Raw genomic sequence first — 26,063 nt, 5'->3', positions numbered from 1 at the left:
TCTGCCTTGTTGTTTCACGGAGCCCCCGCTGTCAGGTGGGAAAGCCATTAGTAGTTTCTCTACCAGCATGTGCTTGTATTCACGCATTTTGCGATCCTGCTCCAGTGACGGAAGTAATGATGGTACGTTGTCCTTGTAGCGGGGATCCAGTAGGGTGGCCACCCAGTAATATGCACTGGTAACAATATGGGCAACACGGCTATTGTTATGTGTATTAGCTCATGTATTAGCTCATGTGTGCCAGCTACCAAGAGGCAACAAAAAGCTGTCCTCGATGGGAGATGTATCGTCTGGGTTTTCTGTATCCCATCAGTCATGCTCTAGTGATGCCCATGAGCTGATCTGAGTGTCACAACTGCAGTGAACACAGTTGTTTCTCCTCCTCCTCCTACTCATCATCACCCTCCCAAACTGTCCCCTGGCTGTTGGGTACTTGGCAATTGTTAGGACAGTAACCCATCCTCCAAGCCATGTGTGGATGACAGGCCTGATAACGGTGTGAATAGGCCCTGCTTCTCTGCCTCCTGTGCACCACCTCATCCATCATTGCCTGAATTGCAGGCATATAAGTGGTATAATAACGCTGATTATGGCATCATCAGCACTGGCCATATTGGTGGAGTATTCAAAGAAGCGTAACACAACATGCACATCTCAGATGGAGGCCCACTCATTGGTGGTGAATTGTTGTTGCCCAGCAGAGCTACACAGCCATGCATGGGTCGTTTTAGCATATGCAAGGTGGAGTTCCACCTTTGTTGGTATGTCGAATATGAGGCAGTGAGCGGGAAGGCACAAGTGACGCTGCAGTGCAGACAGGCGAGTAGCAGCAGGGTAAGAACACTGATAGTGTGCACATCCCGCCCGCACTTTTAGCGAGGCCAGGCTTGAGGTTCACAGGCACCAACCACTCATCTGTCTGCTGTTTGGTTCCAGTCCACAGCTCATTTGAGGTGTGGGATCTGTCCCCCAAACAGATGAGTTTAAGAACAGTTGCTGTCATTTCCCCATGGCTGTGCTGAAGTTGGTGGTACAGGTCTTACTGTGACTGGATGAGGAGGTTGTGGAGGAAGCAGAGTAGGAGGAGGAGGCAACCTGGACAGCTAAACATCCAGCAATCCTAGGGGGTGGTAGAACAGGAGATAGAACGCCTTCAGGCTCTGTCCCAGCTGCCACTCCATTTAGCCAGTGGGCAGTTAGGGAGATGTACTGTAACATCCCTGGTCATGCTTACTGGTCCACGTATTGATGGTTATGTGGACCTTGCCACTGATGGTATTGCGCAGTGCACACCTGTTTTGTCCGGAACATGTGTGTGCAGGCCAGGGAAAAGTAGTGGCACCTGGGAACAACGTATTGTGGGACAGCCGCCAAGTTCTTTAAAACTGTCCATCTCCATCAGCCGAAATGGCAGCATTCCAAAGGCCAGTAATTTGGAAATGCTGTCATTCAGGGCCATGGCTTGTGGTTGGCTAGGAGGTTATCTCCTCTTTCTCTTGAGGATTTGGGGATTGAGAGCTGAACACTTCCATGGGATAGTGTGGAGATGCTTGGTGACACTGGTGGTGAAGGTGGTGCCGCTGTCACATGCTCTCTTTGCGGGAAGGCAAGTGGCCCTGTTAATTGTGAGCAGGAGGAAGAGGCCGAGACCACAGCAGAAGAGGGAGCAGGAGGATGCTCACATCTGTCATGCTTTTTAAGGTGTGTGTACTCCACTGCACCTAGTGCTTGGAACTTAGATGCCTCATCATACAGGTGTTGCTCAGATTCAGAACATTTATGCCTCACTTCAGGGTCTGAAGACACAGTGTGCAAACCACCTGTCACTTGTCTGCAGCACATTTCCTGAATAAATTCCCCGCCAGGATGCTCTTTGCAGGTGTGCTGATTTCAGTGGCGCGGTGGACAGTAGCAGCCGACGTACTGGCTAGGTGCCACCTGCTGTGCATTTGCTCCCTGCTCACTCTTTTGCTGTGCTGCTGGGGCATCGTGGCCACCTCCTCTTCCTCTGAACTGCGCATGTCAGTAGGATGGCCTACATCCCCCACATCATCTTCCACCGACTCCTCAACCCTGCCCTCCTTGCCAGTCTGCACACTGCAGAAAGACGCTGCAGTTGGCAACTGAGTTTCATTATCATCTCACATGCGTTACGGTGGTCCACTGACCGTGCGCTCTCACCCTCCCATGTACTCATCCTAAAACATAACATCAGTGCCCTCAATCTCTTCCACTTCTAGGGCAGAGCCAGATGGAACCCAGCCAGCCGAGTCATCAAAAATCTGAAGAGACTGCTGCAGGTGTCAACTATGCACTTTCTGCAGTGGACCGGGTGGAAGATAATGCAAAGGGACTGGAGCGACTGTCAGCCATCCAATCTAACCCCTTTTCAACATCATGTGGCCTCACCATTCGTGCCTACGAAAGGACGCATAACATCCTGTCACCTGAATGCACCAGGGGAAGGTGTTGTATATGGGCATGTACCATGTACAGAATGACTACGTCCTCTCCCTGCAGCAGCTACACCACCACCACCGTCAGCAGCTACACCAGCACCACTACGGCCACGTCCACGTCCCCTATTTTATGCTCTCCTCATTTTTAAAAGTGTTTTTTCTGCACACTACTCACACAGGGATGGCGTCAGAGTAGATTTATTTGTTTGCCACACCACTAGAAAACACACAGTGGTCCTGAAAAATTATTTCTTGGCCTAATAATGGCAACAAGATGGCTAATGCGATTTATTTATTTGAAACACTACTAAAAAACACACAGCATCTTTTCTGAAGAGTACAACCACAGGCTGGGGGTGCAGAGTACACACAGCAGCTTAAAAGCACAGTACTCCCACAGGCGAGGGGTGCAGAGTACACACAGCAGCTTAAAGGCACAGTACTCTCACAGAAGGGGGATGCAGAGTACACATAGCGGCTTATAGGCACAGTTCTTCCACAGCAGGGGGTGCACAGCACACACAGCAGCTTTTAGCACAGTACTCCCACATATATAGCTTGCAGAGTATACACAGTGAATGTCGGCACAGTACTCCCACAGATGACTTGCAGAGTACACACAGCAGCTTAAACATAAAGTACTCCCACAGGTGGGGGGTGCAGAGTACACACAGTGGCTTTTAGCACGATACTTCGATATATATGGCTTGCAGAGCACATACAGTGGCTTTTTTTGCAGAGTGCGCAGTCAGAATCTGTCCCTCACTCCAACTGCGTACTATCCCTACAATAATGAGAGCAGAATGGTGGCGGGGCTCGTGATCCGGCCCTTATACAGGCCATGTCACGTGCTGTGCCGCTAGTCAATCACAGCCATCCCAATACTTGGCATGGCTGTGATGGTTCCGGAAGTGCCCACAGTCTAAAAGCTTGTTGATTGGCTATGCTGCAGTCTTTTTAACAAGCTTTATTAAACTGGCGAACCCAAACAGGAAACCGGACATACATTAAAAAGTCAGTGTTCAGGGCTCGGTACTGGACACTAAGTGTCTGGTATGGACCCCAAACTTTAATGTTCGGGTTTGCTCATACCCAACCACAACCATTGCAAATTAGGTCTATTAGCAAACTTTGCAAACTTTCTGCTATTTGCAATAAAACAATCCAACAAGAAAAATATGCATAGCTCCACATAACTAATGGGACACGTGGTTTCTCAAAATTCAACACAAAGTGTGGTAAAATTAGCATCTGCCCCATGGTTTTTTTTTGCCTGTCTCTGGATCAATATGTTAGGAAAATAAAATTATTATGAGATAGATGATAATAAAAACATACAAGAAGCAAAGCTGATGTCCTTAGTTTATTTATGTCAAAAAACAAAGTCACTAATATTAGGAACTTAAGTTATATTTCACAAATCTAGTTGATCAGATACCATGACACTACCAGTACTTAAGATTAAAATGGCTCATGCACATGATCATATAACAACCCTGTACAACCAAAAAGTTGTATAAACTTCTATAGTGCACTACTGTACCTCATTTTGCCTCCAACTTTATATTGAGATGTGCAAAGGACTTTTTTCATATAGAATTCAGAAGAAAAAAAGATCATGTGATGATCCACCAAACCTAATATTACAGAGTAATTCCTCCTTAGAAACATTCTCTAAGGGAGAATGTTAGCAATATACACACATGGTAAATGAAAAAAAAAAACACAATTGTCACAGAAATAAATTGAATCTGACAAAAGTAATAATAAATTAAAAATATTTGAAAATGAATAAATGAAAGACAGACATTGCTTTTCAACCCAGCTTACACAGAATTTAAAAAAAAAATTAAACTCATGAAATAGGCCTGGACAGAAATGATGGTTCTTCTTAACTTAATATTTTGTTGAACAACCTTTTGAGGCAATCACTGCAATCAAACAATTCCTGTAACTGTCAATGAGACTTCTGCACCTCTTGACAGGTATTTTGGCCCACTCCTCGTGAGCAAACTGCTCCAGTTGTCTCGTGTTTGAAGGTTGCCTTTTCCAGACGGCATGTTTCAGCTCTTTCCAAAGATGCTCAATAGGATTTAGGTCAGGGCTCATAGAAGGCCACTTCAGAATAGTCCAATATTTTCCTCTTAGCCATTCTTGGGTGTTTTTAGCTGTGTGTTTTGGGTCATTATCCTGTTGCAAGACCCATGACCTGCGACTGAGACCAAGCTTTCTGACACTGGGCAGCATATTTCTCTCTAGAATTCCCTTGATAATCTTGAGATTTCATTGTACCCTGCACAGATTCAAGACACCCTGTGCCAGATGCAGCAAAGCAGCCCCAGAACATAACAGAGCCTTCTCCATGTTTCACAGTAGGGACAGTGTTCTTTTCTTGATATGCTTCATTTTTCCTTCTGTGAACATAGAGCTGATGTGCCTTGCCAAAAAAATCCAATTTTCGTCTTATCTGTCCATAGGACATTCTCCCAGAAGCTTTGTGGCTTGTCAACATGTAGTTTGGCAAATTCCAGTTTGGCTTTTTTATAATTTTTTTTCAACAATGGTGTTCTCCTTGGTCGTCTCCCATGAAGTCCACTTTGGATCAAACAACGACGGATGGTGCGATTTGACACTGATGTTCCTTGAGCTTGAAGTTCACCTTTAATCTCTTTAGAAGTTTGCCTGGTCTCTTTTATTACCATTCGTATTATCCGTCTCTTTGATTTGTCATCAATTTTCCTCCTGCGGCCACGTCCAGGGAGGTTGGCTACAGTCCCATGGATCTTAATATGTGCAACTGTAGTAACAGGAACATCAAGCTGCTTGGAGATGGTCTTATACCCTTTACTTTTAACATGCTTGTCTATAATTTTCTTTCTAATCTCCTGAGACAACTCTTTCCTTTGCTTCCTCTGGCCCATGTTGAGTGTGCTACACACCATGTCACCAAACAGCACAGTGAGTATCTCTAGCCCTATATACAGGCCCACTGACTGATTACAAGTAGACACCTTTGATTCTAATTAGTGGACACAACTTGATTAAACATGTCCCTTTTGTCATATTATTTTCAGGGGTACCATCATTTCTGTCCAGGCCTATTTCATGAGTTTAATTTATTTTTAAATTCTGTGGACGTAGGGTTGAAAAGCAATGTCTGACTTTCATTTGTTTATTTTCATAGATTTTTAATTTATTATTACTTTTGTCAGATTCAAGTTATTTATCTGACCATTGTGGGTTTTTCTTTCATTAAACGAGGGGTACCAACAATTTTGACCACGTGTGTATAGTATCAGTGTTGGGCTGCAGAACTGTTGACTTGACCACCACTGCGGCCTGTTGAGAAAGACCGCAGGCAGCAGTGAGGAGCTAGCGCTGAAGCATGAAAAGGAGGTAAGTAAAGCTCCATTTATTATTTTCACCGATTAGGGGCCATGACATTAAAAAAAAATTATGGCGAGCCCCTTTATTAAAACTACATTGCGTGAAACTTCATGGATTACTAGAATACTGAAATGAAGAATGCCTTTTATGAAACATTTTTACCCATTATCCTGCCCAGAAAATTCAAGAAAGCTGAAATGAATGTGTTTTCTCACATTCATTGTAAATGTTACTAGAACCTTCGTGAGTAGATTATCTTTGATATAAAGGCTTCTGTCTGGTGACAGACTACTTTTTCCATAAGTCAGCACACACAAAATTTGATGACTTTCTAAATGGTAGTATTCTAAGCCAATAATCTTACTAAAAGATCTAACGCGGCATCAAAGAGTTGCTAAACTGCGTCTTCTTCTAAAAGACTATAATGACTTTAAAACTGGATAAACAATATATATACATTTGCTGAATTAAGGTAATTGCATAGTTTTTGATACAAAATTTGAGTCTGGGGAGGTCTTAAGGAAAATACGTATACAGACAGGTTTAATGCTTATGTTGTGCTTGAGGATCAGCTTTATAGGTTAGGCGTTACTAAGCTTAAAATACAAAATGCTATTACATAATTAATCTTGGATACAAAATGACATATAAAGGGGCTTAGGTTAGGATTTTCTAAACCATCCGTCATCGAGGTTTATGCTTATGCTTGATTATACACTGCTCAAAAAAATAAAGGGAACACTTAAACAACAGAATATAACTCCAAGTCAATAACACTTCTGTGAAATCTACCTGTCCAGTTATGAAGCAACACTGCTGTTGTGCAAATGGAACAGACAACTGGTAGAGATGGTAGGCAATTAGCAAGATACCCCCTATAAAGGAATGGTGCTGCAGGTGGTGACCACAGACCATTTCTCTGTTCTCATCCTTTTTGGCTGTTGTTTTGGTCACTTTTTCATTTTGCCATTGCTCTCACCCCTAGAGGTACAGTAGCATGAGACGATGTCTACAGTACAACCCACAGAAGTTGCTCCGGTAGTGCAGTTCATCCAGGATGGCACATTAGTGTGAGCTGTGGCAAGAAGGGAAGCTATGTCTGTCAGCACAGTGTCCAGAGCATGGAGCAGATACCAGGAGATGTGGAGGGAGCCATAAGAGGGCAACAACCCAGCAGCAGGACCATTACATCCGCCTTTGTGCAAGGAGGAAGAGGAGGAGCACTGCCAGAGCCCTGCAAAATGACCTCCAGCAGGCCACAAATGTGCATGTGTCTGCACAAACGGTTAGAAACCGACTCCATGAGGGTGGTATGAGGGCCCGACATCCACAGATGGGGGTTGTGCTCACAGCCCAACACCGTGCAGGATAATTGGCATTTGACACAGAACACCAGGATTGGCAAAGTCGCCACTGGCGCCCTGTGCTCTTCACAGATGAAAGCAGGTTCACACTGAGCACATGTGACAGACGTGACAGAGTCTGGAGATGCCGTGGAGAGCAATCTGCTGCCTGCAACATCCTTCAGCATGTCCGGTTTGGCAGTGGGTCAGTAATGGTGTGGGGTGGCATTTCTTTGGAGGGCCGCACAGCCCTCCATGTGCTCGCCAGAGGTAGCCTGACTGCCATTAGGTACTGAGATGAGATCCTCAGACCCCTTGTGAGACTATATGCTGGTGCGGTTGGCCCTGGGTTCCTCCTAATGCAGGACAATGCCAGACCTCATGTGGCTGGAGTGTGTCAGCAGTTCCTGCAAGATGAAGGCATTGAAGCTATGGACTGGCCCGCCCATTCCCCAGACCTGAATCGGATTGAGCTCATCTGGGACATCATGTCTTGCTCCATCCAACAACGTCACGTTGCACCACAGACTGTCCAGGAGTTAACGGATGCTTTAGTCCAGGTCTGGGAGGAGATCCCACAGGAGACCATCCGCAACCTCATCAGGAGCATGCCCAGGCGTTGTAGGGAGGTCATACAGGCACGTGGAGGCCACACACAATACTGAGACTCATTTTCACTTGCTTTAAAGACATTAAATCAAAGTTGAATCAGCCTGTAGTGTGTTTTTCCACTTTAATTTTGGGGGTGACTCCAAATCCAGGCCTCCATTGGTTAATAAATTTGATTTCCATTGATGATTTTTGTGTGATTTTGTTGACAGCACATTCAACTTTGTACAGAGCAAAGTATTCAATGAGAATATTTCATTCATTCAGATCTAGGATGTGTTATTTGAGTGTTCCCTTTATTTTTGAGCAGTGCATATGGGTTGGGATACCCACACTTAGGAAAGAAAAAACATTCTAGTGTGGGATATTTTACGATCATTTAAAGGTTAATTGTCTAGTGTTGTAATCTTGTTAATGGTCAAGTTTATTTAAAGTGGATATGAAACTGTTAAAAAATAATCCATTTCTATTGGATATAATAATTATTCTAAGCCAAGAGCTGCTCTTGGTTAAGGAGCCCACTTCTTACATATTTACATGCCACAGAAGGACAAATAAAAATAAAACAGGTGACCAGATTTCCCATCTTTTCATAGATGCCTGGAACGTTAGTAAAAATAGAACTATTTGTGAAATTAATTGATATGTCTATGATTTGTATTTTTATAGCTTGAGGACCTTGAGCAGATTGCTATCATTTTACATTTCTCAGTAAAATATTAAAGTCCTCTTTGGACAACCCTTTTCACTATGCTCTAGCTAACAGAAGGATGGGATTGCTAAGTGGGGGTACCACCCTTTAACCTTATTATTAGAGATGAGCGGTGTTCGACTAGAACTGTTCGCCAATCTCAAATTCAAGCTGTTTTGGGCGATGTTCGAGTTGTTCGACGAACCCGAACGATTTGCAAAAAATTCGGCTGTTCGAGGTTATGTTCGATAACTGTTCGTGCACCAAAAGCGTGTCCTGCATGTCTGGCGCTATTTAGAGCACCAATCATGCAGGGATTGTCTGCCACTCACTGTAATGCCACAGCCATGGTAGTTGTGGCATTAGAGTGATTGCCCAAATCGATGGGAACAGTGCTCACAGTGAAACATGAAAAGCCGGCAATTCAGCAGCGGCGTACACCGGTACCCGACAATTTAGAACCGAAAGAATAGAGCTTCACACATAGATTAGATAGAAACATGTCAGTCACATATATAAGAAGTACAGTGACAGTGTTGATTACTGTACTTGCCATTTAGTGTAAAGGATTTATTAAAAAAAATATTAGTGTTTTCATGCACCGTCTCTTTAAAAAAGCCGGCCGGCAATTCAGTAGCGGTACCCGACAATTTAGAATGGAAGGAATAGAGCATCACACATAGATTAGATAGATAGAAACATGTCAGTCACATATATATGAAGTACAGTGACAGTGTTGATTACTGTACTTGTCATTTAGTGTTAAAATAAAGGATTTATTTAAAAAAAAATTGGCGTGGGGTTCCCCATAATTTTAGGCTCTAGCGGAGGTTAAGCAGACAGCTGGGGCAGATGTTTGAAGCCTGGGAAGGGGTAATACCCACGGAGCTTCCCAGGCTACTAATATCAGCCCCCAGCTGAATGCCTAGCCTTTACTAGCTATTAAAATGGGGGACCCCCCCAAAAAATTGACGTGGGGTCCCCCCTATTTTAATAGCTAGCAAAGGCTAGGCAGACAGCTGGGGGCTGATATTAATAGCCCAGGAAGGGTGCCATGAATATTGGCCCCCTCCCAGGCTAGAAACACCAGCCGTCAGCCGCCCCAGAAATGGCGCATCCATAGGATGCGCCAATTCTGGCACTTAGCCTCGCTCTTCCCACTGCCCTGTAGCGGTGGCAGTGGGGTAATAGGGCTGGGGTTGATGTCAGCTTATAATGCCAGCTGACATCAAGCCCAGATTAGTAATGGAGAGGCGTCTATAAGACACCCCCATTACTAACCCCATAGTCTAAGTTAAAAAAAAACACAAACACCCAGAATAAAGTCCTTTAATTGAAATAAAGACACAATTCTTTATTGTTCTAAATTAAACCATACTTACAATCACGCCCATTCCAGCTGAAGCCAACGATCCCCTGCAATAAAAGAAAAATAAAGCAAGGTTCCCACGACAGCTTCAGCTCTGCTACATCAAGATGACAGGCTGGACCGCAGCAGAAAGCTGCCATCCAGCCTGTCATCCCGCAGACACTGAGAAGCGCAGGCTTGCTTGCGCTCCTCAGCGTCTCTCTGTGAATGCATCCAGATGAGCAGAGTTCATGTCCAATGAACTCGGCTCACCTCATGCACGTCACTGACAGCGTGGGAAAATTCTCACGCTGAAGCGTTGAGTGCAGGAGAATTTTCCCACGCTGTCAGTGACGTGCATGTGGTGAGCTGAGTTCATTGGACATGACCTCGGCTCATCTGGATGCCGTCACAGCGAGACACTGAGGAGCGCAAGCAAGCCTGCTCTTCTCAGTGTCTGCGGGATGACAGGCTGGATGGCAGCGTTCTGCTGCGGTCCAGCCAGTCATCTCGATGTAACAGAGCTGAAGCTGTCATGGGAACCATGGAAAGGTAAGGATGATGTTGGTTTATTATTTTTCTTTTATCGCAGGAGATCGTTGGCTTCAGCTGGAATGGGCGTGATGGTAAGTATGGTTTAATTTAGAACAATAAAGAATTGTGTGTTTATTTCAATTAAAGGACTTTATTCTGGGTGTTGTGTTTTTTTTAAATACTTTACTAGAAATTCATGGCGGTCATGTCTAATACTGGCGTGACCCCATGAATTTTGGGCTTAGGGCCAGCTGATAATACCAAGCTGGCCCTAACCCCTTTATTACCCAGTGAGCCACAGCACCAGGGCCCTGGATGAGTTGGGTACAGCGCCAGAAGATGGCGCTTCTATGAACGCGCCATTTTCCAGGGTGGCTGCGGACTGCAGCGGGGGGGGGGCCCAGAAAGCTTGGGCCTCCCTGCGCTGCAGATTCCAGCCCCCAGCTGCCTAGTTGGACCTGGCTGGACACAAAAATAGGGCGAAGCCCCACGTATTTTTTTTTAAATTATTTCACGAAATTCATGAAATAATTAAGAAAAAAAGGCCTTCCCTATATTGTTGTGTCCGGCCAGGTACAAATAGGCAGCTGGTGGTTGGGGGCAGCCCGTTCCTGCCTGCTGTACCTGGCTGGACACAAATATAGTGTAAAGCCCCACGTCAATTTTTTTTTAATTATTTCATGAAATAATTTAAAAAAAATTGACGTGGGGCTTTGCACTATATTTGTGTCCATTCAGGTGCAGCAGGCAGGAACGGGCTGCCCCCAACCACCAGCTGCCTATTTGTACCTGGCCGGACACAACAATATAGGGAAGCCCTTTTTTAAAAAAAAATTATTTCATGAAATAATTTAAAGAAAATTGACGTGGGGCTTCGCCCTGTTTTTGTGTCCAGCCAGGTACAACTAGGCAGCTGGGGGCTGGAATCCGCAGCGCAGGGAGGCCCAAGCTTTCTGGGCCACCCCCGCTGCAAATTGCAGTCCGCAGCCACGCCAGAAAATGGCGCGTTCATAGAAGCGCCATCTTCTGGCGCTGTACCCAACTCATCCAGGGCCCTGATGCGGTGGCTCACTGGGTAATAAAGGGGTTAGGGCCAGCTTGGCATTATCAGCTGGCCCTAAGCCCGAAATTCATGGGGTCACGCCAATATTAGACATGACCACCATGAATTTCTAGTAAAGTATTTAAAAAAAACACAACACCCAGAAAAATGTCCTTTAATTGAAATAAACACACAATTCTTTATTGTTCTAAATTAAACCATACTTACCGTCACGCCCATTCCAGCTGAAGCCAACGATCTCCTGCAATAAAAGAAAAATAATAAAGCAACCTCATCCTTACCTTTCCATGGTTCCCATGACAGCTTCAGCTCTGCTACATCGAGATGACAGGCTGGACCGCAGCAGAACGCTGCCATCCAGCATGTCATCCCGCAGAAGCTTGCTTGCGCTCCACAGTGTCTCTCTGTGAGGGCATCCAGATGAGCTGAGTTAATGTCCAATAAACTCTGCTCACCTCATGCACGTCACTGACAGCGTGGGAAAATTCTCCTGCACTCAGCGCTTCAGCGTGAGAATTTTCCCACGCTGTCAGTGACATGCATGAGGTGAGACGAGTTCATTGGACATGAACTCGGCTCATCTGGATGCCGTCACAGAGAGACGCTGAGGAGCGCAAGCAAGCCTGCGCTTCTCAGTGTCTGCGGGATGACAGGCTGGATGGCAGCGTTCTGCAGCGGTCCAGCCTGTCATCTCGATGTAGCAGAGCTGAAGCTGTCGTGGGAACCATGGAAAGGTAAGGATTATGTTGCTTTATTATTTTTCTTTTATTGCAGGGGATCGTTGGCTTCAGCTGGAATGGGCGTGATTGTAAGTATGGTTTAATTTAGAACAATAAAGAATTGTGTCTTTATTTCAATTAAAGGACTTTATTCTGGGTGTTTGTGTTTTTTTTTAACTTTGACTATGGGGTTAGTAATGGGGGTGTCTTATAGACGCCTCTCCATTACTAACCTGGGCTTGATGTCAGCTGGCATTATAAGCTGACATCAACCCCAGCCCTATTACCCCTTGCCACCGCTACAGGGCAGTGGGAAGAGCGAGGCTAAGTGCCAGAATTGGCGCATCCTATGGATGTGCCATTTCTGGGGCGGCTGACGGCTGGTGTTTCTAGCTTGGGAGGGGGCCAATATTCATGGCACCCTTCCTGAGCTATTAATATCAGCCCCCAGCTGTCTGCCTAGCCTTTGCTAGCTATTAAAATAGGGGGGACCCCACGTCATTTTTTTGGGTCCCTCATTTTAATAGCTAGTAAAGGCTAGGCATTCAGCTGGGGGCTCATATTAGTAGCCTGGGAAGCTCCGTGGGTATTACCCCCTTCCCAGGCTTCAAACATCTGCCCCAGCCGTCTGCTTAACCTCCGCTAGAGCCTAAAATTAAGGGGAACCCTACGCCAATTTTTTTTAATAAATCCTTTATTTTAACACTAAATGACAAGTACAGTAATCAACACTGTCACTGTACTTCATATATATGTGACTGACATGTTTCTATCTATCTAATCTATGTGTGATGCTCTATTCCTTCCATTCTAAATTGTCGGGTACCGCTGCTGAATTGCCGGCCGGCTTTTTTAAAGAGACGGTGCATGAAAACACTAATATTTTTTTTAATAAATCCTTTACACTAAATGACAAGTACAGTAAGCAACACTGTCACTGTGCTTCTTATATGTGTGACTGACATGTTTCTATCTATCTAATCTATGTGTGATGCTCTATTCCTTCTTGTCTAAATTGTCGGGTACCGGTGTATGCCGCTGCTGAATTGCCGGCCGGCTTTTTTAAAGAGAGTGTCTTCTGAGCAGTTTGTCAGCTTTTGGACACCTTTGAAGGTGTTTTCTATGTGTTTCTATGCGTTTTTGTTTGACTGCTATTGGTTTTAACGGTGTTCGACGGTGTTCGACGAACAGTTCCTCGAACATCCCGGTGTTCGACGAACCGAACCCGAACACTACAGGGGTGGCTCAACACTACTTATTATGCATATGGTCGTACCTGTACGTCTTTCACTGGGGTCTGCAAGTATAGAGGGAGTTCAGGAACTGAGCTCTCTCTATACGTAGTAGATGCCGGTTATATTACTAAGCCAGTATCTGTCTCTAACAGCATCTGCCAGAATTGAGCTCCAATGACTGCTGTTAACCATTCATGTGCCATTGTTAATCTCTAACAGTGGCATTTAAATCACATCAGTGTGTTGCAGGTGCATCTCAGATCCAATTGCCCCCCCCCCCACCCCCGCAATGCAATTTCAGAGCACCGACAATCTAACATGGCATCGAAGGCCTGCTAAAAACCCACGTCACTACCTTCTTAGTTCTCCTGTAAAACCCAGCCACAATGGTATTGCAGTATATACTATAACTGGTGGAGGTTCAATTTCTCCATTTCTCTAGGGATAAAACAAAAATAAAAGTAAAAAATAAAGTTTTAAAGATTACAAAAAAATCTGAAAAATTCAAATCACCCTACCTTTCCCCCAATAAAAATAAAGATCTGAAAATAAAAAATGAGCATGTTTGGTATCACCATGTTTGTAAAAGTCCAGTCTATTAAAATATACAATTATTTTGAATTAAAAATGTCTTATCCTTCCATAACCACACTATCTAACTGCTTTTCTTCTTTTTCTTATTTTTTTGCTACCTCCTTTATTGATGAAGTTCATGCTGAGATACTCAAACGAAGGGGTCAGGGTTCAGAGGCTGCGGTCACTTCAATCATTATCTCAATCACAATGATCCTAATTTGAAGTTTAGTTTTCGGGTCCATGTATTAAGATAGATTTTCTTGACCTCATGCCAGAAGGTAATATTGGAGAGGGCAAAATACTCAGTTCTATTCACCGCCAAGCAGTAAGTGGTAACACCATACTTCGTGCGGAAAGCTGCCACCTCACCCACGTTGTCAATTCTATACCTTACAGAGAATTCATTAGGACCAAAAGGATTTGCTCAGATAAGAGTCTACCAAGAGAAATGTTTTACCATTAGCAACAGATTGAAATGTAGGGGTTATAAGGAACTATCTATTCATACCGTAATTCCCTTAATAAGGTGCAAAAAATGACTAGAAGCAATAAGTTACAGTATGTACCATTAATAAAGCGAAGGACGAAAAGAATATCAGCTGCAAATTAAATAAGAAGAACAATAACAATAATAATAATAATAAAAAATATATATTTTGTCATAAAGAGAAGTTAGTTTTTAACACTCCTTATAGTCTGCAATTTAATAATATCAGAAACATTATTTCCAAATACATTCCAATTTTGTATAAGGATCAGATTTTTAATCAGATATTGTCAGGATATAAGTGTACAGCTAAAAGATATTGTTCTCTTGGTAACATGGTTTGACCTAGCATTTTTCAGAAAGAACAATCTGCTAAACTTGGCTTTTGATTAAAGTTTTTCTTAAGTGCGCCGATGCAAAATGTAACGTGTCAATTTGCATGTAAAACAAAAAAAATTGATGGTACCATAAATATCAATTCATTTATTAACTGCAATACCAATCATGTTGTGTACTGCATACAATGTAGAGATTGCAATATTAAATACATAGGTTGTATCAGCCGTAAATTAAAAAAAAGAATATTGGAACATTTACAAAACATCAATGATAAAAATAAAAAATATTTGGGTGTCACAAAGCACTTTTTGGAAATGCACAATGGGAATACTAACAGTCTTTCATTCTTTGGAGATGAGAAGGTTAACGCTCCCAATAGCGGAGGGGATTGGCAAAAAAAAGTTGCTGTTAAGAGAGGCGTTCTGAATAATTAAATACTATACCAAGCAATCAAAGGGGATGAATTTCAGAAATTATACTATGCTTATTTATTAGTATTTACTATATGTAATTTTTTTTATTTTTGGATGATTTATGTTTGGCCTATTTTCGGAGTATATCATATATATTAATGTGTAAAGTATCATGTTCTCTGTGATTGGTGATGTTCTTTTCTAAATAGGATATCCCATGATTAGTGTTGAGCATTCCGATACTGAAATATCGGGTATTGGCCGATATTCGCGGTATCGGAATTCCGATACTTAATTCTGATACTTTTACAATATCGAATACCGGAATCGGAAGTTCCCATAATGCCTGAGCTCTGCAGTGTCTCTGAAGGATGACAAGCTGGATGGCAGCGCTCAGCTGCGATCCAGCCTGTCATCAGAATGCCATCCCAGCGTGAGAGAATTCTCCTGATTGTTTAAAAGCCGGCGGGCGGTAAAAAGCCGCCGGCTTTTAAACAATCACACAGCCCCATATTGCTTCCCCGCAGCCTCCCACCCCGATCCTCCGCTCCCCCCATCCTGATCGTAAGTTAGGACCGGGCGGGGAGCGCAGCACCAAGGAGCGGGGAGCGAAGGACCCGGGCGGGGAAGCCGGCAGTGAAAAGACTTCACCGCCGGCTTTCCCGTTCTGTGCTGCGCTTTCCCGCCGGTTATTTCAAATGAACAGCTGAGGTATCAGGTGATGCCGATCAGCTGTTCATTTGAAGTAGCCGCGGTGCCCTCAGAGGGTTCATGTGAGTTCATGCTTCACTGCATTGCATGAACTCACATGAACTTTCCCACGGCCGCACAGGTCAGCCTCACCTCGCAGACCATCAGCCCGTCATGATTAGTGTGTGCGCGGTGTCTGTGCGATGTCTGCGAGTGTGTGCGGTGTCTGAGAGTGTGTGCGGGTGTGCGCGGTGTCTGTGCGATGTCTGCGAGTGTGCGCGGTGTCTGTGCGATGTCTGCGGGTGTGTGCGTGCAGGCAGACATAGGCAGATGTGACACTACTACTCCCATCGGCCTATGTCTGTCCCCCGTCCACTCGTGCCAGAAGGATCAGCTCGATGGGAGAAGTAGTTCCCATCAGCCTGATCCTGCTATTTAAATTGCTCTACTGTGTCCCCAATAAATTTTAAATACATGTCATTGATGGTCAGTGGTTACCTAAAATAAATTAGTTTATACATTACCTGTCCCCGCCGATTGCCACCTAAAATAAAGTAAACAATAAAAAACTACACCTATACTCACCTAGACACCTAATTCCCCGAAGCCATCGATCTCCTGTAATAAAATATAAAATAATAAACCACAACCTTATCCTTACCCCTCCGTAGTAGTCCACGAGTGTCCCACGAAGATCTCCAGTTTAGAGCAGCCACATAGAATGTGACCGCTCTGAACCGCTGCCGCCGCTAGACTGATGGGGCCGTAAAGCAGCCCCGTCATTGCATAAGCGGGTTCGCCGGAGTTTAGGCAGCGCTGCTCCGGTTAGCTGCTTTATGGCCCCGCTGTATCGTGAGAAATTCCCACGGTACAGCAGTGCCGTAAAGGAGGTCTCCGGAGCTGCGCTGACTGAATGCATTCCGGTGACCTCAGTCAGGGGCTCACGCTGCCGGGAGCTGACGTGTTCCCGGCAGCGGGAGCTTACAGCAACCATGCACAGCTGTCACCATCTCCAGATGTGACAGCTGTGCATGGGATATCAGCGCAGGAACGTGGACAGGGAACTATTTTTTTTTTAGTAAACTAAGAATTAAATAAAATGGTGTGTTTTATTTCAAATAAATTATTTTTTTCTGGGTGTAGTGTGTGTTTTCTTTTTAACACTTTGTAGGTTAGTAATGGGGGTGTCTTATAGACGCCCATCATTACTAACCTGGGCTTCATGGCAGCTGGCGCTGACATGAACCCCACCACTATTACCCCCTGCCACCGCACCAGGGCAGCATGGAAGAGCGAGGCTAAGTGCCAGAATTGGCGCATCCTATGGATGCGCCATTTCTGGGACGGCTGGTGTTTCTAGCCTGGGAGGGGGCCAATATTCATGGCACCCTTCCTGGGCTATTAATATCAGCCCCCAGCTGTCTGCCTAGCCTTTGCTAGCTATTAAAATAGGGGGGACCCCACGTCATTTTTTTGGGGGGGTCCCCCATTTTAATAGCTAGTAAAGGCTAGGTATTCAGCTGAGGGCTGATATTAGTAGTCTGGGAAGCTCCGTGGGTATTACCCCCTTCCCAGGCTTCAAACATCTGCCCCAGCCGTCTGCTTAACCTCCGCTAGAGACTAAAATTATGGGGGATCCCACGCCAATTTTTTTTTAAAATAAATCCTTTATTTTAACACTAAATGACATTTGAGGAGTTAATAAAGATGCAGTCCCTAAATTATTATTTATTTTTTAATTAATTTTTCCCAAAAATTTTGACGTTGGCTTTGCCATATTTTTGTATGCCAGCCAGGTACATCATCCAGCTTCTATAAACGCGCCATTTTCCGGGGTGGCTGCGGACTGCAATTTGCAGCGGGGGGGGGGGGCAGAAAGCTTTGGCCTCCCTGTGCTGCGGATTGCATCCCCCAGCTGCCTAGTTGTACCTGGCTGGACACAAAAATAGGGAGAAGCCCCACGTCAATTTTTTTTTAAATTATTTCATGAAATTCATGAAATAATAAAGAAAAAAGGGCTTCCCTATATTGTTGTGTCCAACCAGGTACAAATAGGCAGCTGGTGGTTGGGGACAGCCCGTTCCTGCCTGCTGTACCTGGCTGGACACAAATATAGGGCGAAGCCCCACGTCAATTTTTTTTTAATTATTTCATGAAATAATTAAAAAAAAAAAATATGTGGGGCTTCGCCCTATTTTTGTGTCCAGCCAGGTACAACTAGGCAGCTGGGGGCTGGAATCCGCAGTGCAGGGAGGCCCAAGCTTTCTGCCCCCCCCCCCCCCCGCTGCAAATTGCAGTCCGCAGCCACCCCGGAAAATGGCGCGTTCATAGAAGCGCCATCTTCTGGCGCTGTACCCAACTCATCCAGGGTCCTGGTGCGGTGGCTCACTGGGTAATAAAGGGGTTAGGGCCAGCTTGGTATTATCAGCTGGCCCTAAGCCCGAAATTCATGGGGTCACGCCAATATTAGACATGACCGCCATGAATTTCTAGTAAAGTATTTAAAAAAAAACACAACACCCAGAATAAAGTCCTTTAATTGAAATAAACACACAATTCTTTATTGTTCTAAATTAAACCATGCTTACCGTCACGCCCATTCCAGGTGAAGCCAACGATCTCCTGCAATAAATGAAAAATAAACCAACCTCATCCTTACCTTTCCATGGTTCCCAGGATAGCTTCAGCAATGCTACATCGAGATGACAGGCTGGACCGCAGCAGAAAGCTGCCATCCAGCCTGTCATCCCGCGGACACTGAGAAGTTCAGGCATGCTTGCGCTCCACAGTGTCAGGCTGTGACGGCATTCCGATGAGCCGAGTCTCTCACGCTCACCTCATGCGCAGGAGAATTCTCCCACGCTGTCAGTGACGTGCATGAGGTGAGCTGAGTTCATTGTCGGCTCATCTGGATGCCGTCATAGCCAGACAGTGAGGAGCGCAAGCATGCCTGCGCTTCTCAGTGTCCGCGGGATGACAGGCTGGATGGCAGCGTTCTGCTGCGGTCCAGCCTGTCATCTCGATGTAGCAGAGCTGAAGCTGTCCTGGGAACCATGGAAAGGTAAGGATGATGTTGGTTTATTATTTTTCTTTTATTGCAGGAGATCGTAGGCTTCAGCTGGAATGGGCATGACAGTAAGTATGGTTTAATTTAGAACAATAAAGAATTGTGTGTTTATTTCAATTAAAGGATTTTATTCTGGGTGTTTGTGTTTTTTTTTAACTTTGCCTATGGTGTTAGTAATGGGGGTGTCTTATAGACGCCTCTCCATTACTAACCTGGGCTTGATGTCAGCTGGCATTATAAGCTGACATCAACCCCAGCCCTATTACCCCACTGCCACCGCTACAGGGCAGTGGGAAGAGCGAGGCTAAGTGCCAGAATTGGCGCATCCTATGGATGCGCCATTTCTGGGACGGCTGACGGCTGGTGTTTCTAGCCTGGGAGGGGGCCAATATTCATGGCACCCTTCCTGGGCTATTAATATCAGCCCCCAGCTGTCTGCCTAGCCTTTGCTAGCTATTCAAATAGGGGGGACCCCACGTCATTTCTTTGGGGGTCCCCCATTTTAATAGCTAGTAAAAGCTAGGTATTCAGCTGGGGGCTGATATTAGTAGCCTGGGAAGCTCCGTGGGTATTAACCCCTTCCCAGGCTTCAAACATCTGCCCCAGCCGTCTGCTTAACCTCCACTAGAGACTAAAATTAGGGAGAACCCCACGCCAATTTTTTTTTTAATAAATCCTTTATTTTAACACTAAATGACAAGTACAGTAATCAACACTATCACTGTACTTCTTATATATGTGACTGACATGTTTCTATCTATCTAATCTATGTGTGATGCTCTATTCTTTCTATTCTAAATTGTCGGGTACAGATGCTGAATTGCCGGCCGGCTTTTTTAAAGAGACGGTGCATGAAAACACTAATATTTTTTTAAATAAATCCTTTACATTAAATGACAAGTACAGTAAGCAACACTGTCACTGTACTTCATATATATGTGACTGACATGTTTCTATCTATCTAATCTATGTGTGAAGCTCTATTCTTTCTGTTATAAGTTGTCGGGTACCGGTGTATGCCGCTGCTGAATTGCCGGCTTTTCATGTTTCACTGTGAGCACTGTTCCCATCGATTTGGGCAACCACCTCCCCCAATACATTCTACATTATTGTTAGTTGTTTTCCTTCATGTAGAATTAACCTACAAGGAAAGAAAGGGTTTATTTTCATTCTGATATTTGTGTCCCATTGACTTGCATTGGTTTCCGGCATCGGAATCGGCGATATTCGATACTTTTTGGGTATCGGCCCAATCCAATCCGATCCGATATTTCCTGATATCGGAAGGTATCGCTCAACACTACCTATGATTCTTTATTATACTCTACGACTAAAGTCAGTAACGCCAGAAACGCGTCAGAGTAATCTCATCTTTCACCATTATGAATATTTTTAATCATTTTAACCATATGGGATAAGGCCCACGATGCAGAAATGCTCAGGATTTTTTCCTGAGCGTTTCTGCATCTCCCTGGAAGAAAAAAATGCATGCGGATTGTACATGCGGATTGTACATGCGTTTTCCTGCCAGGGACATGCGGAAATGGAGCGTTATCACTGACATTTCCTCATGCGGATTGACAAGCGCTTTCCAAGCGATTAGCATCACTTGGAAAGTGCTTGTAACAACTAGGTCACACTATATAAATCCATGCAAACGGCATGGATTATATAGTGTGACCCGAGAGAGTGGTAAAAATAAAAAAATAAATGTATACTTACCCTCTGATGGCCCCCGGTGTCTTGCTTTCACTTCGTTCTCCCTTGCCGACAGCGGTGGATTGAAAGACCTGCTGACGTCAGCGTCACGTGACAAGTCACATGACTCTGACGTCAGCGCAGGTCCTTCAATCCACTGCAAAGTGCAGGGCTGCCAGAAGGTAAATATACATTTATTTTTTATTTTATTCTTTTTTTTTTACAGATTTTTTAATGGCACCTCTCATCTACACCCGGGTACCATCCGCACATTAGAACGCTTGGATTACGCATCTACATATACAGTGATGTGTAATCCATGCGGTCTAATGCAAGTCAATGGCGGCGAAGATGCAGCACTTCCGCAAAATAATTGGTAGTGCTGTGTTTTTTTCCGCAATGGTAATCCGCAGCGGAAATTTCCGCAGCATTTGCACAGCCCATGCGGATTATCATTGGGGAACATTGCTGCCCTTCTACCATGCGTTTTTAATGCGTTTCTGCAGCATTTCCGCAGCTGCAAAAACACTGCAGAAACGCATTAAAAACGCATCGTGGGCACAGCCTAAAGCAATATTAATTTTATTTAATTCGTTGCAATCTGACTTTCTTCCATGTACAGGGGAGGCTGCTGTGTTAAATCATGCTGGACGTAGTTATATAGGAAGCAATGTATGGATTCCTGCAGCAGGATAAAAGAAGCAGCAGCAGAGGTAAAGCCTATAATTACATCTACTGTGATTTCTTGCTTTTTTCTCAATTCATAGGTTCTCTTAACGCCTCTCTACTAAGTATGCTACATACTATGTTTTACTTGCACTTACAATATCAAAGACAACATCTCAAAGTTGCATATATATCCTTATTATTGCTAAATAGCTTTTTTTTAAATCTGGGAAGTACTATGACCTCTTATTCAGTGATATCATTAACGATTGGTGATTATTCACATATGATAAGCAGTTAATTTGTTAATCTTGTGTTTAATCCACACTCATTGATGTAATCTGTAGCAATACGACTGATGCAATATCCCAGTACTATGCATATTTAATACTTCCTGCAATGGCCTGATAAGTCTCAAGAAGTACATATTCTATACAAGGACAACTACAATGCGTACAAAAATAGTATGGAATACAGTGGCATGTAAAAGTTTGGACACCCCTGGTCAAAATTACTGTTATTGTGAACGGTTAAGCAAGTTGAAGATGAAATGATCTCTAAAAGGCCTAATGGTAAAGATGACACATTTCCTTTGCATTTTAGGGAAAAATATATATATTTTCATATTTTACATTTTAAAAATTACAAAAGGAAAATGGGCCAATGCAAAGGTTTGGGTACCCTTGGAGATTTGCGTGCTCAGATAGCTTTGACCAAGGTTTCAGACCTGAATTAGCCTGTTAGGGTTATGACTAGTTCACTATCACCATTAGGGAAGGCCAGAAGAGGTAAATTTCCCAGCTTTATAAAAACACAGCCTCCTCTTGCCTAAAATACAAAGGAAATGTGTCATCTTTAACTTTAGGCCTTTCAGAGATCATTTCATCTTCAACTTGCTTAACTGTTCACAATAACAGCAATTTTGACCAGGGGTGCCCAAACTTTTACATGCCATTGTATATTTTTTATTCTTTTTTTCTCTTTCAGATTGGTTTGAAAGGTAATGGCCAGAAGTGGAGGACCATCCACAGTATTAATGGTTGGAACTCAAATGCCTACAGATTTCTATGATGATCTAAGTATGGTTTAATGGAACAAAACAGGAGGTCTTTGAGGTGCAGTTGTGAGGGTATGTTCACATACAGCAGATATGTCTCATAAATTTCTAATCCAGTTATCTGGAAAAGAGGTACTGAAATGTATGCACCTGCTGCAAGTGAACATAACCTAAAGTAGATGCTAAAATGTCTGAAATACAGCAACTTTTTCAACATATATAGCATAAGCATGTACATATTGTACCTTTGCAATTATATCTACGGTTTCACTATAGCTGCGGCACTTCTTTATCCCAGAGTTAGCCAAAAAGTCTTCTACTAGACGAACTCCAATGTTATATCCCCTAAAATAGGATATATAATGTTTAATGATATTAATAGGTGATAATAAATTAAAGGCTCAATTAACTTTACATTATATAAATGTCAAATTAGGAATGGGAGTCAATCTATCATCTTCTGGAGACCATCATGGATTACAGATCCATGTAGTGATGTGTCAGAACCACCCAAACAATCCAATAGTAAAAAGTGATGTCAAGAACTGAAACCTGTTAAGACTTACTAATTATTTCATCATTAAAAACATTGTTAAAGAACATAACAGCCTAACATAGAGTTAGAATAGCGCTGACCTGCATAGGTCTGTGTCGACCCCCTGTGTAGGCTGTTCTGTAGTATGGAGATGCTTATAATGACAAAATTGTAAATAATATGTCTAAATGCACATTAGTGCTGGACATCTCTCTTTACTATTAAATAAACATCATATTTAATGAAATAATGGCCAAAATATGATATAAAATTGTATAGGTAAAATGTTCTCAATGTTCTCCACTAGCCCTAATAAAGTGATGATGATAATAATAATAATAATAATTAGAGATTGGATCGGTCAGTGGAGGATTTAATTCAAGTTGAATTCCCTGAAATTCGCCAGTCCCGGCGGATTCAAACATTTTGCGATTTGATTCTGTAAAAATAAAATTCCCAGTGTCATTTAACACACAGTCACAGAGCGGGCTAATGACATTTGGCGCTGCCAGGCGGGCTTCCTTATAATGCGGTGCAACCATCACATCACATGGTTTAGTGCAGCCAATCAAGGGAACAATAACAGCCAGTAAAAGATATGGACTAGTCACACAGCGCCATTGTAGGCTGTTATAGTGTTGGAATTGGTTAGAGCGCACAGCTCATTCCAAGGACAGAAAAAGCAGAGGTTTAAATGATGGAAACATATTTAAATCATCATTTAAACCTCTGCTCTTTTTGGGATTTTCAATCTGTGGGCGGTCCTATCAGTGATTGCCAGAATAGTGCCCCATTTTTAATATGACATGTTGCTACTTATTATTTAGGTATCCTTAGTGCCATGGCTGCTAGATGCAACTTCAATCATAGCTGAGCAGCAGTATCTGAGAATGGCTCACACACAGCGATAGTGTTTTCATGCACCGTACTATGAGCCCTTCCTCTAGGCTTCAGCTGACCCCTACTCATCTGATACTGATCATCTAAGAATAGGTCATCAATATCTTACTTCCAGTCAATCGCTTTAAGTCTATAACAATATGTTTTTGGCTTTTCCTAAAAAAACAACAAATCTAATCAGATTTATATTATTTGATAATTAAAGTGTTGGTCCTAAGAACCCACCCGTTGGCCATATGTCTGTTTGGAAGCCAGTGTCATGAGCCATATTGGAGATTTAATAAGAAAAAGTAGCCCCAGGCCCTGACCTTGTTGGGACTCATTCTGGTTGTCAGATAAATGAGTAACATGGTTACTCATTTATCTGAATGACTTATGGAGCATTATGTTAAAGGGGTTGTCCAGGACTATTTTATTTTTTTTAATATGGGCCTAAAACTGATAAGTAGGTAGTTGCAAACAGAGGCAACTACCTGCCTTTTGTACCCAGAGTTAGTTCAGAGCGGTACCCGTCAACAGAGCAGTTCTTCTTCTTCCGGGATGATTTGTCGATGGGGCATGATTGCCGCCGTCATGCTAATTGAAACACGGTTTCCTGCAGTTAGGTAGCGGGGACCTGGCTATTAATCAGCGTGACACTGACAGTCACTCCCTGTCAACAAAGCAGAGCGGAAGAGAAGTCGCTGCTCTGTCAATGTGATCTCAGCAGAAGCCGCTGAATCACCGGAAGGAGTGGTCTGTGGCTGCTCTGAGCTGGCAGAGATTGGTGCTGGGTACAAAAGGCAGGTAGTTAACAAGTACCTGCCTGTTAGTTTTTAGGCCCATAGTAAAAAAAAAAAAAATAGTCCTGCATAACCCCTTTAATGCAAACTGATAGGTACTAGGAAGAAAAAAAACCAATAATGTTTGGTATTATAATATTATCATTATTATATTAAAACAATTGTTCCTCAAAGCAAAATGTATAAAAATGCCATATACTAAATACTTACATTGCATCCAAGTATTTGTTAACTTCCTCATCACTGTCATAATCTTTGCACAATTGTGCCACAAAAGCACCATAAGTGAGAACAAAGAGATCTCTGCTCTAAAACCAAAGCAGAAAATGTGATATAGCATGCAAATTTGTAATAGAAAAATAAAGCCAGCAGTGAATATAAGCTACATACTCAGGATATTCTTGTGTGAATGAGACCTTGCATAATATACTGTAGTTATGACGAATCAGAACTTTCTAGCATTTCTAATATGCCAGAACAACCTAATTTAAAACATTTTCATATGAAAATACACCTCATTATATTTGCAACTGACTGTCCAAATGTAATAGTAACATTTTTATACATGACCCCCGTTATGTTATTATTCCACCAAACACTTTTTTTCTGCCCAGATGTTACATAATTCAAGTGTCTGACCACAGAAGCTCCCTACTGGCCACTTGCCATGACAGCTATAATGTATCATCTTGGCCTACTAAAGTAATTGTATTCTGAACAAGATGATACAGCTCCATAGAATAGATAGTCTCAGCAGTAATACAATCCTTTTAAATATTAAGATATGATATCCCTACAGTGGTGTTACTCTTCGACTGTATTCGCACAGTGCAGTCATGGCACAGTGTTTTGCCAAAACTAAAATTTCCAATTACTAACTTTATATTTTGCCTTCTTTTATCAACCACACCTAGATGTGACAACAAAAGGACACATGTAAAAAGAGCACCAAAACTGTACTGTGTGAAGGAGACTGTGTGCGAGAAGTCTGTGTGCAACATAATATGGTGAATGTGTCGTACATGTACTATTTGTATATTGTTATGGCTTCCACTGTATTCTCCCAAACCGAAGAGACATTGAAGAATACTAAAATTCACAAAATATTTACAATGTTACAGTAAAATGCCACAACGGTGACAGTGTCCATAGATTTTTTAGGATCACTAATAATTATAATACTAATAGTAACAATAATAACAGGCTTAATCTAAAAATAAATGAAACAATTAATAAAACAATTTCTATCTAAAATATTAAAACCATACTGGAGATATACTTACAATGTTATGTGCTGAAGCAGAGGACGAGATAGCTGGTAAATTCCAGTCCTGAAAATGTTAATGATAAAACAATTTAAAATACTGATAGGCTCGGGATACACAGACTTGTAATTCAACAGATGTGATAGAATATGCAAGGATGGTTTTACACACATCGGTTTTTGAGAAAAAAAATTGTGTAA

General features: G+C 43.0%; 1 protein-coding gene across 1 annotated transcript in view; it reads right to left on the bottom strand.

Moving 5' to 3' along the window:
- The window catches only part of TRAPPC3L (trafficking protein particle complex subunit 3L), a 147,537-nt gene that overhangs the window by 54,346 nt on the left and 67,128 nt on the right, over positions 1-26,063 (bottom strand). The window contains exons 2-4 of the mRNA XM_073675898.1: positions 25,882-25,929; positions 24,809-24,906; positions 22,627-22,726 (exon numbers count right to left, since the gene is read on the bottom strand). Of these exons, the coding sequence (XP_073531999.1) occupies positions 22,627-22,726; positions 24,809-24,906; positions 25,882-25,929 (246 nt within the window). The remainder of the gene's footprint in view (positions 1-22,626; positions 22,727-24,808; positions 24,907-25,881; positions 25,930-26,063) is intronic.

The sequence above is a fragment of the Phyllobates terribilis genome, unplaced genomic scaffold, assembly GCF_046119375.1.
Source record: "Phyllobates terribilis strain yellow unplaced genomic scaffold, ASM4611937v1 Scaffold_3__8_contigs__length_932513732, whole genome shotgun sequence".
Classification (NCBI taxonomy): domain Eukaryota; kingdom Metazoa; phylum Chordata; class Amphibia; order Anura; family Dendrobatidae; genus Phyllobates; species Phyllobates terribilis.
This window is presented reverse-complemented; position numbering and strand designations above follow the sequence as displayed.